Genomic DNA, 14,095 nt, shown 5'->3' on the forward strand with positions numbered 1-14,095 from the left:
AAAACTGAAATCTAGCATATTGTAGACTGTATACCAAGTATCTGGGCATGGTCTTGATATGGTTGTTTTTTCATGAAACACAATGGAACTCAATGAGCTTAATTGTAATATTTTTACTGTTTGAGATTCAAATACAATTTATTTAGGAGTCATATACACCCCTGCTCCTCTCTCAAACATCTCCTAGATCCCCCTCACTCCCTCATTGCCAAATGCTTGCCCCTTGCCATTGTTAATAACACATGGAGCCCAATTTGTGCTGCCCATATACTCATGGGTGTGGAGCCAGCCATCGGACCTTGGTCAACCTACCCTGGGGCCACATACTTAAACAAAACTGACTCTCACTCCCCAGAGACCCTCAATAGCCAGGTGCTCTTCAGTTAAGGGTGGGGGGCTCGTGCTGGAATGTCGACTGGCTTGATCATTTCCAGATCTTGTGCTGACAGCCATAGCCACTGTAAATGCATAAGTGCCGTGGTCCTGCCATGGTCAATAGACACTGCTCTATTGCAGTTCTCCCTGGGCTCTGGATCCGACATTAGCAATGTGCATGAGCCAATCAGGAGGAGAGTGGTAGAGATGTCCCATTGTGGCTGAACACTCTACTGACTCAGATTCAATTTTAAGTCAATTTTCCTAAATTTGTAGAGATTATTTCAATATGATCAAAGTAAAAAAGAAAGCTTTTTAACCTTATGTTATGTTAGTCAGCCTTCTCTCTACACCAGAACCCTGAGTTAGTCAACAGATGGTCTGTTTAGATTCACACTTTTATGTGTTTCAGTCCTTGCTTGACTGGCCCATTTCTTGTGGCCGAAGGCATCATATTCTAGCGAGATGTGACAAAGTGACAATGTTCCCCTAACATCCAGGAAGCAAAAGAGAAAAGAAGGCAGACTTCCCTCTTTTAGGTGTGCCCCCACTCACCCCACCTCTAAAAATCTCAACTGCTTCCAAGTATGCCAAGTGGGGTACCAACCTTCTAGTAAACAAACCTTGAAGGACATTCAAAATAAAATCCTTTGCTTTTTTTGTAGGATTGGCAATAATAGTTTCTGTCTTTGTACTTAATCTGTAAAAAAAAAAAAAAAAAAAGAAGAAGAAGAAGAACTTTTGTTTTCAGTTGAATTAAGAGAAAAAAGAAGTGACTGAGATACTGGCCCAACAACCACATTCAATCTTATAATTGATTATGCTGTGTCTATGTATTTGGGAGAGTTATGCACCGGGCCAAGGCTTAACAAAGACAGCCAATTAAAATAGGTGATTATCAGCATGGCATGCACGTGTATGATGCCGTGTGCACAGCCTCGTTGGCTCGGCCACAGGCAGGGCTGACGAGTCTATAAAGAGGGTGCCTGATTACTAAGGAAGATTTGACTAAAACCAATACAACTGGTTTCTTAACTTTGTTTTTAAAAAGTCAGCGTGCATGTTTGTATGAGTCTGCATGTGTGTCCACGTATGTGTGTGTGTATGATTGTGCATGCATGTATGTGTATATATGTGCATGCATGCATGTGTATACATGTGTCTTTATATCTCCATTAATCAGTTTGGTTGGTGGAGAGAGGCAGAATGCCCCTTCACTAGGATGTATGAGTCTCCTATTCTGAAATATTCAATATGCAGTGAGGGCTTGGCTTGCTATATCCAAGTCAGAATCTTATCAGACTCATAGAGCTGAGTTTTGAAAACAAGTGCCTTTTTGTATACAGGCCGGTTTCCTATGGTAGGGAAATTCATTATCGTGTATAAACCACACAATTTTACTTATGTATAATTCTTAACCAGGTATTAATAAAACATTCTGCTATTTGGATTTTCTAATCTTTTTACTCTGTTTATGACATTATTCACAAGATTAGCTGCTTTTATTATGTTTTTTGTTTTTAGGATGGACGTTTGAAGCCAGGAGATCAACTTGTCTCAATAAACAAGGAATCTATGATTGGTGTATCATTTGAAGAAGCAAAAAGCATAATTACCAGAGCCAAGTTGAGGTAACGATTCCATCGATATGATAGGATGAGTCATTTAGCATCTATATCTAAATGTAGTGACTAGGATATCTTAAAGGTCTCACTCTACTAGGAATACTGTCTTTGAATTTACTTCACTGTATTTGTCGCATATCCGCAAAGTAATCTCTTTACATCGTAGGTCAGAATCTCCTTGGGAGATAGCATTCATCAGACAAAAGTCTTACTGTGGCCATCCAGGAAATATTTGCTGTCCATCCCCACAAGTGTCAGACGACTGTGGACCTCAAACCTCAACATTTAATCTTCTTTCCTCTCCCTCTGAAACACTACTTCCGAAGACTTCATCCACTCCCCAGACTCGGGACTCCACTTTCCCTTCTTGTAAAGCAATTCAGGTAATCTTAAATTGTAGTTTATATATTCAGTCTGTAAATCTTTTATGGTTTTTATGTTGGTTAAGTCAGTATAGAATTGTAATTTCATTAACAATACTTATTTTAAGTTAGTATCTCCTTAAAAGACTTTTCCTTTTTAGATTTTTATCATGTAAAACAGATCTTCAAGCTAACGCACTTTCTTTAAAAACTTAGAAAACGCCAACATAAAACAACGTTGTATCATAAAGATACAACTAGACATCATTAATTCTGCAACTGTCTGTGTCTGCCTAATAAAGGATAGGTGCATGTGTGTGTGTGTGTGTGTGTGTGTGTGTGTGTACACGTTCAGTCCTTAGTTTCTTCCTTTCATGCTGAGGCTAGTCCTGATCATCCTGTCTTTGGATAGTGTCCCCCCACCCTCGAATGTATGTCTTATGAAATAGTTCACCTTAGTTGATTCTAAAAAAACGAGAAATTTATTACATCCAAAGTAATGTATTTGCTTTAAACTGCTCCATGGTCCTACTAAGTCACAATTCTAAAGCAGAGTCTAAATTCTTTGCATCTGTTGTAGGAATACAAAGCAAGAAGCAGGTAGACTCTCACTCAGTAGGATGAGTTTCTTAAGGGTAACTTCTGTCCAAGGTGTATGGTGATCAGAGAGATTGTGTTCTGTCAGCTGCTGGACTGGTTCTTTTACAAGGCAAAGGGCATGGCCCTCTGTTCTGTTATCCTTAGACACGGTAGAGCTAGAAGCGTTGTTACTTTCAACTCTGAAATGCTTTCTTTGAAGATGAATATAGCGAATATTAGAAACTTCATATTTTTTGGAATATTCCTTTGATCTTTTTAACCACTCTATTTATGTTAACACGAGCATCTAGTTTGTACTTTGACCTACTTTAGAAAGTGACATATCATCTCCCTCATTTTTTTCCACAGACAAAACCTGAACACAATGAAACAGAACATAGTCCAATTACTTCTTTGGACAACAGCCCTGCAGATACATCTAATGCAGGTAAATTCACATTTGATTCCTGGTTTGGCTTTCAACTCCTCTTTTTCAATGAGGAATCAATAATATGACTCAGTAGATCTTAAAGACAGTACATTTTGCCATTTTTCTTTCAATTAATAGAAAAGCAAAATAGTTGTATTGTTTGGTGCTTTCAGTTAAATCTTGACTTTTGCTAGAACTTTCTTTGAAAATAGAGTTGGAATCTTAAAAAGTGCTTTATAATAAGTGTCTCTGAAGCTGTACTAGTTAACAAACTGTTTAACCAAGTAAGGAAATCAAGTAACGAATAGTCAAGATATGATTTGCTGTGTCTTTACTCAAGCCCTGGTGGACTATACAAGTACATCTTTGAAAACACAGTACAGATGGAACAGAGCTTAAGAAAAACATGTTTGTCCATTTGCTTTGAAAGATATTGTATGGGTATAAGTTAGAAAAGACATCCATACTACCTTTCATATTATTTTTGAGTTACTCTAAAATGACTTAGTGATTTAAAAATAATAAAATCAAATTAAAATGATCTAAGATACACGTAGGATTTTTACCAATCCATAAAGTTCTTATTGACTCAAATATTCAGAATGATAATCCTTCCACTGAAATTGTCTCCAAAAGTTAAAGACAATTTAGAAACTGTATTTAATATAACTAAAAGGCTAACTACATATTCTTAAATAACAATTCAAATACAACCCACATGTATTAATTTTTAGTACTATTAATTTTGCTAAGAATTACAAAATAAAAAGGGCTGGCTTAGTTTAAGCAGCCACTAGAAATGAGCACGTGGCACAGTTCCTTGATCGAGCATATGCTTACCAGGCATGCAGGCATGAGGCCCTGTATTCAGTCCCCAGCACAAAGAAACAACAACCCAGCATCAGACTTCACGGCAATTTATGCCGTGTTCATCATATGTTTCATCTGATTAGGGGAAGTCGTTTCCAATGGGTTAGTAATTTTTTAGCCAAAATTATATACCTTTTAATTACTGAAGATTTAGTGAATCTTGGAAATACTATTAATTAGTATTCCTTTCACATAATTAACATCCAGTCTCTTGATAGAGTGCTTTTATTTTAAATTGGGAGCTCATATGGAAAGAAAAAAAAAGACATGAATCAAGTGGCCAGTCTAAGATGTGGCATTGGAGTTGCTCCATGATGAAAGCTGAGGTCTTTATTCCTAGATTATGTTGTAAAACATTAGTTATGTAACGTGTTTAATACAGTTTCAGTTTTTTAAGCAACCAAACAAGTATTCCCCTTAGCCACTTATTTAGGGTACATTTGCTACATGTTATCCAGTTAGCTGCAAACACAGCACAGCAGGAAGTTAAGAGAGAGTTAGGACCTTCCTGTGAGTGATTTAATATTATAGTAAAATAAATCATGCGGGTAACAGCTTCATTACTCAAATCAGAAAGCTTGTGAGTACATTTTTCATATGTAAGCACACATGCGTGTATTTTAAAATGTGCACAAACAGTTTCCAGACATGAACAATGTGGACCAAGGGGAGAGGGAAGGAGGAGCTCTATCTATTCCGTGGGAACAGCCTTTGATGTGGATGTGTACAATGTGTACAATGTGGACCAAGGGGAGAGGGAAGGAGGAGCTCTATCTATCCCGTGGGAACAGCCTTTGATGTGGATGTGGTGCAGGGGAGCACAGAGCAGGCTGGGAGTTTCTAATCCTTCATCCTCTTTTCTTAGCTCAGTAACCCTGAGACGGTTGCTCCAAGGGGAAGTTACAACTAAAGGTCACAGGTACCAAGCCCTTGGCATTATGATTGGCACATGGCACATGCTCAGCAGTATTTTTATTATTAGTCATATTACAGAAATTTAAGCTAGCATGTCTTTTTGATAACACTCTGGCACAAGAGCCTTGACTAAAAGCAGAAGTGAGTGCTTCTTCCATGGGAGTCGTTTGTGTCCTCCTTCAATCTCCAAAACAAGGGTAGAGTGAAGGACTCAGAGGTATGCAAAGGGCAGTTAAGAAACATCAGCTTCTCAAAAATGAGAGAGACATGCTCTAAATCTTAAAGGAGGCAGGCAGAAAACCATCCTAATTTAAGGAAGTGCCATGGACCAGAGCACAGAGCTTAGATAAGTGGCGTGCCAGAGACCCTCTGCAGCAGGTCTGATGCCAGCATAGATCTTGCAGTAGTAAGTAAAGGGACACTTGCACCAATGATTAGAAGCAAATATGCTTGATTTTGGAATAGGAAAGTAACTATTGAAAGTCATTTATAAATATTAAAATATTAACAGAATATTTTTCTAGGATAGAAATAGCATTAACTCAGCTCCACTTTTTATTTCTACATACATATAGTAGGCAAGATATTACTGGTTGGATTATTATACAGGAAGGGAGGCAGCAAACCCTCACAACTGTCTCTAGATAACTTGCACGTGTTATGATTTTCCCACATTAGCCTATTAAGTATCACCTTCTAGACTCCTTTAGTCCGTGCTCACATGCACGGACTCATTAGTGTCACCTGGCAAAGGCAGTTTAGGGGAGGAGAGATTATTTGGGTTCACAGTTTCAGATGGAACAGTGAGTCTGTTATGTTGGGAAAGACATGGATGAGCAACTATATGACTGTGGGATCCTGTGGCGAAGCTTTCCACATAGTTTCAGTACCAGGTTACAGATTACAGATTAGACTGAAAAGAGAAGGGAATGTAAACCATCAAAGACCGAGCCCTCCTGGGTCCACAGGCTTGGTTGTGGGCACATCTGTAACTTCTGTAACCTCCCCCAGTAATACCAGCAGCTGTGGACCTACTGTTTAAGTTATGAGCCAGTTGGAATAGTTCACATTGAATCATTGCAGTGTTTACTTTTAAAATGTAAACAAGTTTTAATATTAACTTCAGTTACAATAAACATAAGATGTCTCTACTCTTTCTGAGTTATTTACAAATGTAAAATTGGTTAGAATTTTTTTTTCTTTTTTTTGGGTTTTTCGAGACAGTATTTCTCTGTATAGCCCTGGCTGTCCTAGAACTCACTCTGTAGACCAGGCTGACCTCAAACTCAGAAATCCGCCTGCCTCTGCCTCCCACGTGCTGGGATTAAAGGCGTGAGCCACTACGCCCGGCACTAGAATTTTTAAGATCAGCACTATACATGAATATATTTCAAAATTATCCATGATATAAATTAATCTGAGAACTCAGAATTGTTTACTGAGGCAGTAGGGTGAATAATATAGGAGTTTATGAGTGAACTATAACTAGATTAAAGCTATTCCTGAGAGACTAAGAAATGGTTTTCTTATGTTACTGGTATGACAAGTCTTAATTCCTTTGCACTTAGTCTCTTAAACCTCAAACAGTGCGGATGAGAAAAGTACCTGCCAGGGCTTCATGGGATTAATTTTACAGTGTTGATCATACTCCTACAAAGTCTTTCCTTTCTTCTCATTCTCAGAAGAACAGAAATAGAGGATCCAAGAATAATAACATCTTTTCCCCTAAAAAAAAAATGACCGAATGGGAGGTTGAGGCAGGGAGGGGGGCACTAGCAATTGAGGTAGGGTCTTTATGGCTTTTACTCTGAGCTATCAGCATGAGCTGGTGGTGTGTACACTCACTCTTAGAGAGTTAACCTGAACGCCAGCATGTAGAGAAAGGTAAACTGAAGAAAACAAGCGTTGTCAAGGCCCGGTGCCTGCTGTTAAGCTGACGGTTGAGATAGTTTTACGTCACTTCCTTGTTCCTTGTCCCTTGTCACTGTGTCTCCTTTTTAGTTTTTGTCATTGTTTTCCATGACTTTACTGATTTTTACCATTACATTCTCTGTCAAATGTCAGTTTGAATCTTTCTACTGTGATGAGAATTTAGTGATTAAAAAAAGGGATTCAGAGCAACACTAGTTTCTGGAGTCACCAGAGACTAGATCCATAACGTTGTCATTGCCTGGCTGTGCCACCTGGGGCAGTTTCTTTACTTTGTCAGGCCCTGGTTCGAGGCACAAAAATAATAACACCAATGTCATTTTTGTTATCATGAAGATTAGTGAAATCAAGTCTAATTATTTCACTATCTTCGTACAGGTAAAATAGAGCTAACTTGTTATTTCTGCTTTTGACTGTACCAAATTTTTATGCTTAGCAGTAGGAAAACAGTAAAAATGTGTGCCTTGGTGTGTGTGGTTATCATGTGTGTCTGCTTCTCTCTCTTCTGCTCATCGCTTTCATCTCCAAACTTCAATTTGAATTCAGTCATTCAGGCCCAGTTAGTGTTGGGCTGAAACCACAGAAAGGGTAGCTTGTGTTCTCCTTAATTGTAGGTCAGCCACCAACTTGAAAATACGTCTCAAGATGAAACCTTGAGGTTGAAAAATAAAGTGTTCCTACCTGTCTTTGTTCTCCCATTCCATTTCATCCCATGGTGATCTTTTCTACTACACTGTAAGTTTGCTATAAATTTTCTCATAATACATAAAAGTAGAGGTTTAATATTTTTTAACCTCATGGACAACAATTAGAGGTCATGATAACAAGAGTCTTTCTTGCTATTACCAGAATTGTAAAAACTTTGTCACACTAAGATCAGCCCTTCTTGAGGCTTAATTCCATTTGGAGCTTAAAGTCAGTGGCAATTATATATATATATATATATATATACTCTCTTAACACCTATAAGCTATATTAAAGGTTTTGCATAGAATGTTGAGGATGTGTTAAAGGTTTAGAGGAAGACTCTTTATTTTCATATGTGCTTCTTATGTTCTTAAGAAAGAGAATGCAAATCATTTTGTACTTAGAGACAGATGCTCTGAGAAATTAAAAAAAAAATTAAAACACTGCATAAAGATGTGACATTTCAAAAAGTTTTTTCTCTTCCTCTTGTTTCTATGTAGAACTGGTAAAATACCATTTAAGAGTGTATTTAGAATAGTGACAATTTAGATAGGAAGGATTGACATAAATTGTAGAAATTTGTCTTTAAAACTATGGCATATTAAATCGTTTCTCAAGGGCTAGCCTCTGGTGGCACCTGATTTCACATTCCTGCAAACAGAAAAAAAAAAAAAAAAGCATAGCCCCCACACAATTAAGCACATTGAAAACATACAGAGACACGAGTGCAGGATGGATTTCCTTTAACTCTTAAAAGTCCATTTTTACTGCTATAAGTTCAGTCCTTCTGTAAAATGGAACAGGATTTTTAGCTCAGAGAGTTACACTGCCACATTGTCCTTTTGTACATAAGCGTTAGAAGTTGCACTTAGAGTTTTTCTAGAACACTTCCACAGTTCTTATAACAGCACTGTCTTTTCCAGTCAACGAAATACCATGGTCTTTGACTGTCCAATATGATTTTACTTGCTTGAACAGAGAGGTTTTTATCTTCCAGTTACTAGGGCATTGCGATGAGGCTCATAATGGCGGGTATCCATCTTTAGGTTAATGTTTCCATGAGACTTCATAATGCAAAATTGACTATGCTGCATATTATATGTTTCAAAGCTCAAGAAAAGCTGCTTTACGGGGGAAAAATTCATAAAAACAAAAGTAAGACCTGCCAACTGTTTAACCAGACTTATTTTTGAACAGCAGGAGCCCAGAACACATCTTGTCAAATGAAAAGTTCTGTTCCAATTAGATCTCCAGTTAATGTGCACCCTGTCGTTTCCTAGACATTGCTCCAGCCTGGACTGATGATGATTCTGGACCACAAGGAAAGATTTCCCTAAATCCTTCTGTTCGCCTTAAGGCAGAGAAACTGGAAATGGTAAATCCCTTAAAATCATTTTCTTCACAAGACAGCAGGGAAGAACTGCCTTGTTCTTGGAGAGGAGGACATTGGAGAGTCATTGGTTTCTTGAAGTAGCTTATTTAATTAAGTGAGTGACAGTTTGGGTTTCAATTATTTAATAACATTTAGATTTAGAAGTTCATAGTACTTCACTAGTATAAAACAAACAAAGTCTTTGGCTCCTAAGCTAATATGGAAATGAGTTTCTTTCCCTTTGGCTAGAGTGATAGCTCAGTGGGTAAACGTGCTAGCCATGGAAACATAAGAAGCTTACTTCGGAACCCACAGTCCTACAGGACTCACATTTTAAAAAGACAGGCATGTGTGGAAGCACAGATAGGCGGCACCCTGGTTCTCACTGACTGGTTTGTACTGGTGGGCTTTTATGGTGACTTCACACAGACTGCTGCTTTCTGGGAAGAAGGAGTCAACTGGAAAAGAAAAAGATAATGCCTTCTTCAGGTTGGCTTGTAGGCAAGTTTGTTAGGCATTTTCTTGATTAAGGCTTGATATGGGAGGGCCCAGCCTACAGTGGGTAGTGCCAACCCTAGGTAATTGGTCCTGGGTTGTGTGAAAAAGCAGGCTGAGCAAGCCCTGGGCAGCAAGCCAGTAAGCAGCACCCTTCATGGCCTCTGTTCCACCTCCTGCTTTCAGCTTTCTGTCTGGAATTCCTGCCCTTCCTTCCTTCCATGATAGAGTGCGACCAGAGGGTTGTATGTGGAATAGTCTTTCTTCTTGAGTTGCTTTTGGTCATGGTATTTATAGTAGAAAAAAAAACCAAACCTGTAACTAAGACACCAACTTAGCCTATTTGGGGAAGCTGTAAGCTAATGAGATACCCTGTCTCAAAAAACAGGATGGGAGGTAAGGGTGCTGAGGAATAACAGTTGATATTGTCTTCTGGTCTCCAGCCAGAGATGTGTATCTATATATGTGTGCCCCAGCACACACACATACACACACAGAAGTATATGATAGCTTAAAAACTATCATCAAAATTATGACATGTGCTGTAGCAGTAAGTGCAATGATGTAATGTAGTATTGTTCATTAGTTTTAAAAAATAAAGGATTACTAAATTATAAAGAACAAAGTAATCAGGTCCACATGAAATTTAAAGAGATTATAGCAGTACACTAAGGTACTAACAGATAATCCTAGGAGGAGAGAAATGCTAAGAGCATCATGTCCAGAAACAGAAGATGAGTAAAACACAAAAACTAAATAAAGGTGAAAAGTGCTTTAAATTTGATAAAGTTACCAAGGGGCTGAGGAGACTGTATGACATCTAGATACAGGGCCAGAACTCACCCCTCTGCCTCCATGAGAGTTATAGACACGGACTTTCATGTTTATAAAAGAATATGAAACCGCATCGCTAGAGTAAACACGTTAGAATTAGTATAAACATCGTAATTATTCCTATCTTTCCTTACTCCCAAGTACTGCCTGTCTCAGCACCAATTTAGACCTTACTAGTGTCTCAGTGATGAGCCAGTCTACCTCTTTTCCCAGAATTTCCTGGCTAAGCTAGTTTGGGCAAATATTGCCATATTTTCCATATTTGCAACACTCCCCATCATGTTGTACTGCCTTGTAATCTTTTTCTGTGTCCTGTTTTATTGATGAGATTGACTATTTCTTCACCCATAGTACCTACCTGCTTAGCCCCCGATTTTTTGCCGTATAGAAGAGGATATACATCTTTCTCATCTGTCACTAGTTTTAAGGAAGAAGCACCCATAACAAAAGACAGCTTGAGTTTTCCTTCTCAGAGAACCCTTCAGAAAGGAAAACTGTGTACACATAGGATACATTTTAGAACAGGGAGTGGCCAGTGTCGTACAAGGACTAGGCAATGGGGATATGATGTGCTCTAATAGTAATAGAAGGGGGACTTCAGAAGGCTGGCTAAGTTAACAGTGAACTGTTAGAACAACCATAAAAAGCATACAAGAAATGGAAAACAGTTCCCAGCCAACTGTTGAACTGATCCTGGGGGTCCCTAATGGAGGAGTTAGAGAAAGGACTGAAGGAGTTAAAGGGGTTTGCAACCCCATAGGAAGAACAGCAATATCAACCAACCAGAGCTCCCAGGGTTTAAACCACCAACCAAGGAGTACACATGGAGGGACCCATGGCTCCAGCTATATATGTTTCAGAGGATGCTCTTGTTGGGCATCAATGGGAGAAGAGGCCCTTGGTCCTGAGAAGGTTCAATGCCCCAGTGTAAAGGAATGCAAGGGTGGGGAGGCATGAGTGGGTGGGTGGGTGAGGGACACTCTCATAGAAGCAGGAGGAGGGGGGATGGGATAGGGAGTTTCTAGGGGGGAAATTGGGAAAGGGAATAACGTTAGAAATGTAAATAAATAAAATATCCAATTTTTAAAAAGAAATGGAAAAGAGACAATACGGTAAGCTGTGATGACTTGTATATACAGATAACTTTGAAACACAGTACTAAATAAAGTGAACCTTAATTTGCACAAAAGTATGTAATGAGTATAAGTTTATACATAGGCACCATATTCAGAGAAAAAGTTTCTGGGAAACCAGAATTGGTTGTAATAGTGACTATCCAGAGAGCAGTGGTTCTCAAGGACAGTAGTATGGTTTCCTCCACTGAAGATATTTGGCAATAGCTACCATGCTGGTTGTCAGTAGTGAAGACCATAGCCAGATTCCCCACCCAGGACTAAAACTTAGATCCTACAACTCTCTGTCCTAATACGTATCTAACAACTTACGAGCCAATTTTTGCTAGCAGACATACAAAATATGTCTCATTTTCCTTGTAACCAGAGGAATTCAAATTAACAGTATTTCATTTCTGATACTGTAACAAAATGAAGATGTGAAAACAACAAATTCTGTTAAGAATGTAGGAAGCTAGGATGGGTTCTGTGTTGTGCCACGTGTACCTGAGTACACATAGTTGAAGAACAATTCAGCAGTAGTAAAGTTGATACTATACCCTGTGGCTCAGTTCCTCCATTCCTGAGCATGCTCAGTAGAAGGACCTACATGCATTTATTAAAGAAGATATGCGTAGTGCTTTATAGCAAAAAATGGTGAGGCAGTTATAAGTGTCTATCAATCAGAGAATGCATGACAAATTATATATCTGTTCAATGAAATGCCACAAAGTAAGTGAACTATGTATGTAGGCAATACTGAACAACTGTGAATTTACTAAGTAACATAAAATAAAATCAATTTGTAGTTATACCTTTAGATTACACTATTTGTATAAAATTTTAAATGCACAGATAAAAGTGTACATTATTTAGGGGACATGTACTTAGATACTAAGTAACATTTAAAAATAGACAGTAAGAATGTAATGACCTTAGGGTGGAATTTACTGTGAAGAATAGAAGAAGCTTTCAACTTGATCTGTAGTCTCATTTTTTTAAAAATATGGATAGATTTTAAACAAATATATTCGAATGTTTTAAGATAGCCAAGCACATAGGTATTCCTTGTATTCTTTTTTAAAAACTATTTGTAACTTTTTCGAGATGAATGTACATACACAAAAGCTACAAATCTTTCTTGAATGTTATGTATAGAATAGTTAGGGCTTTGACAGGGTAACAGGATGGTGTTAGACCAGCTTTAAACACACTGAAAACTCCTCCCTGATACTCTGCCTTCTTCCTGTTTCCTTCCACTGTGCCCAGCCAGTCGTGTGCCCATATAATAAGTGCTTTTGGTAATACTGTGTCCTCTCTACCCTTGCATTAAATAAAATATTGTTCTTATTATAATTATTTACCCATTATTCTCACCATATGCGTTGTGAGGCTAGGGGCTATATGTTTGTTGATATTGCACAGAGTTATGTGTTTGACAAATAGTAAGCATGAAATACATGTTTGGTTTAAGAAGTGCTATTTGAACATGTTCCAAATGGAGAAGGTATTTGTCAAGAATACCTTTAATAAATTTTGTTTATTTTAACTTTAATATGACTGACACTGCGCTATCTTGGTGGAATCCACTAGTAGGCCTCTCAGACAGTTTTTGTGCATTAAAATTACTTTTGGGGCTATAAAACTAGAGACTCCCAAACAGCTGTGTTTTCCATTGGAAACTTAATATTCTTACCATTAGGAAGCCCCAAAGGAAATATCCAGGAGAAGCACATTCCAGCCTTTCATAGACTGCCTATTCCACAGTCATTAAGTCCTTGTGGACTGTATTCCACCATCGTTATTTTTTTTTCTTTTTTTTTTTCTTTTTTTTTTGGTTTTTCGAGACAGGGTTTCTCTATAGCCCTGGTTGTCCTGGTAGACCAGGCTGGCCTCGAACTCAGAAATCCACCTGCCTCTGCCTCCCAAGTACTGGGATTAAAGGTGTACACCACCACGCCCGGCTTCCACCATCATTATTGAGGTTCCTTGTACACTCTTCCACCAACATTGTTGAGGGTCCTGTGAGTCAAGGTGGCTGATTCTGTCTTCTCTTTCCTTTCTCCCCTTTTATTAAGACAAGGAGGAAAAGTGCGTGTTCTTCTGATAGGAGACTTCCTGAATCTTCTCCAGCACTTCTGCACTGGCAAGCACATAGCCCCAGGACTTCATCAGGGGCAAAGTGGACTTCAAATGCCTTTTGGCTGAAAATTACGAGTGTTCTGTCTAAGGCTGTAGAACATGGGAAGGACAGTGGAGTACAAGTGGGAGTGTCTCCATCTCTGTTTGAAAGGCAGAAGTGACTTCATCCAAAGAAAAGAGCCTGACAGAAATGAGTATTAGGGAAAACTTTTCTTTATTTTCCAGTAGTGTAAGTGTAGCCCTAAACCAGCCAAAATTAAGAATATTTTCCATTTAACCTAATTCTATCAACTTCATTTATATTCTCAAGATAGCAACCAAGTATTTTTCATGTTTCTTTTTTTTCCCTCATGTTATCTATAAATTTG

At 38.3% G+C, this 14,095-nt stretch overlaps 1 protein-coding gene across 5 annotated transcripts in view; it reads left to right on the top strand.

The window, feature by feature from the left end:
- The window catches only part of Stxbp4 (syntaxin binding protein 4), a 159,132-nt gene that overhangs the window by 32,406 nt on the left and 112,631 nt on the right, over nucleotides 1–14,095 (top strand). For 4 of the 5 annotated variants that reach the window (XM_021177757.3, XM_029483796.2, XM_085829670.1 and 1 more), the window contains exons 5-8: nucleotides 1,900–2,006; nucleotides 2,167–2,383; nucleotides 3,311–3,389; nucleotides 9,053–9,147. In XM_021177757.3, coding sequence (XP_021033416.1) covers nucleotides 1,900–2,006; nucleotides 2,167–2,383; nucleotides 3,311–3,389; nucleotides 9,053–9,147 — 498 coding nt within the window. Of the gene's footprint in view, nucleotides 1–1,186; nucleotides 1,267–1,899; nucleotides 2,007–2,166; nucleotides 2,384–3,310; nucleotides 3,390–9,052; nucleotides 9,148–14,095 lie in introns of those variants that run through there. The other variant, XM_085829671.1, reaches the window with a different exon arrangement.

This window comes from Mus caroli, unplaced genomic scaffold, assembly GCF_978045245.1.
Source record: "Mus caroli unplaced genomic scaffold, Mus_caroli_1 scaffold_13, whole genome shotgun sequence".
NCBI classification, from domain to species: Eukaryota; Metazoa; Chordata; class Mammalia; order Rodentia; family Muridae; genus Mus; species Mus caroli.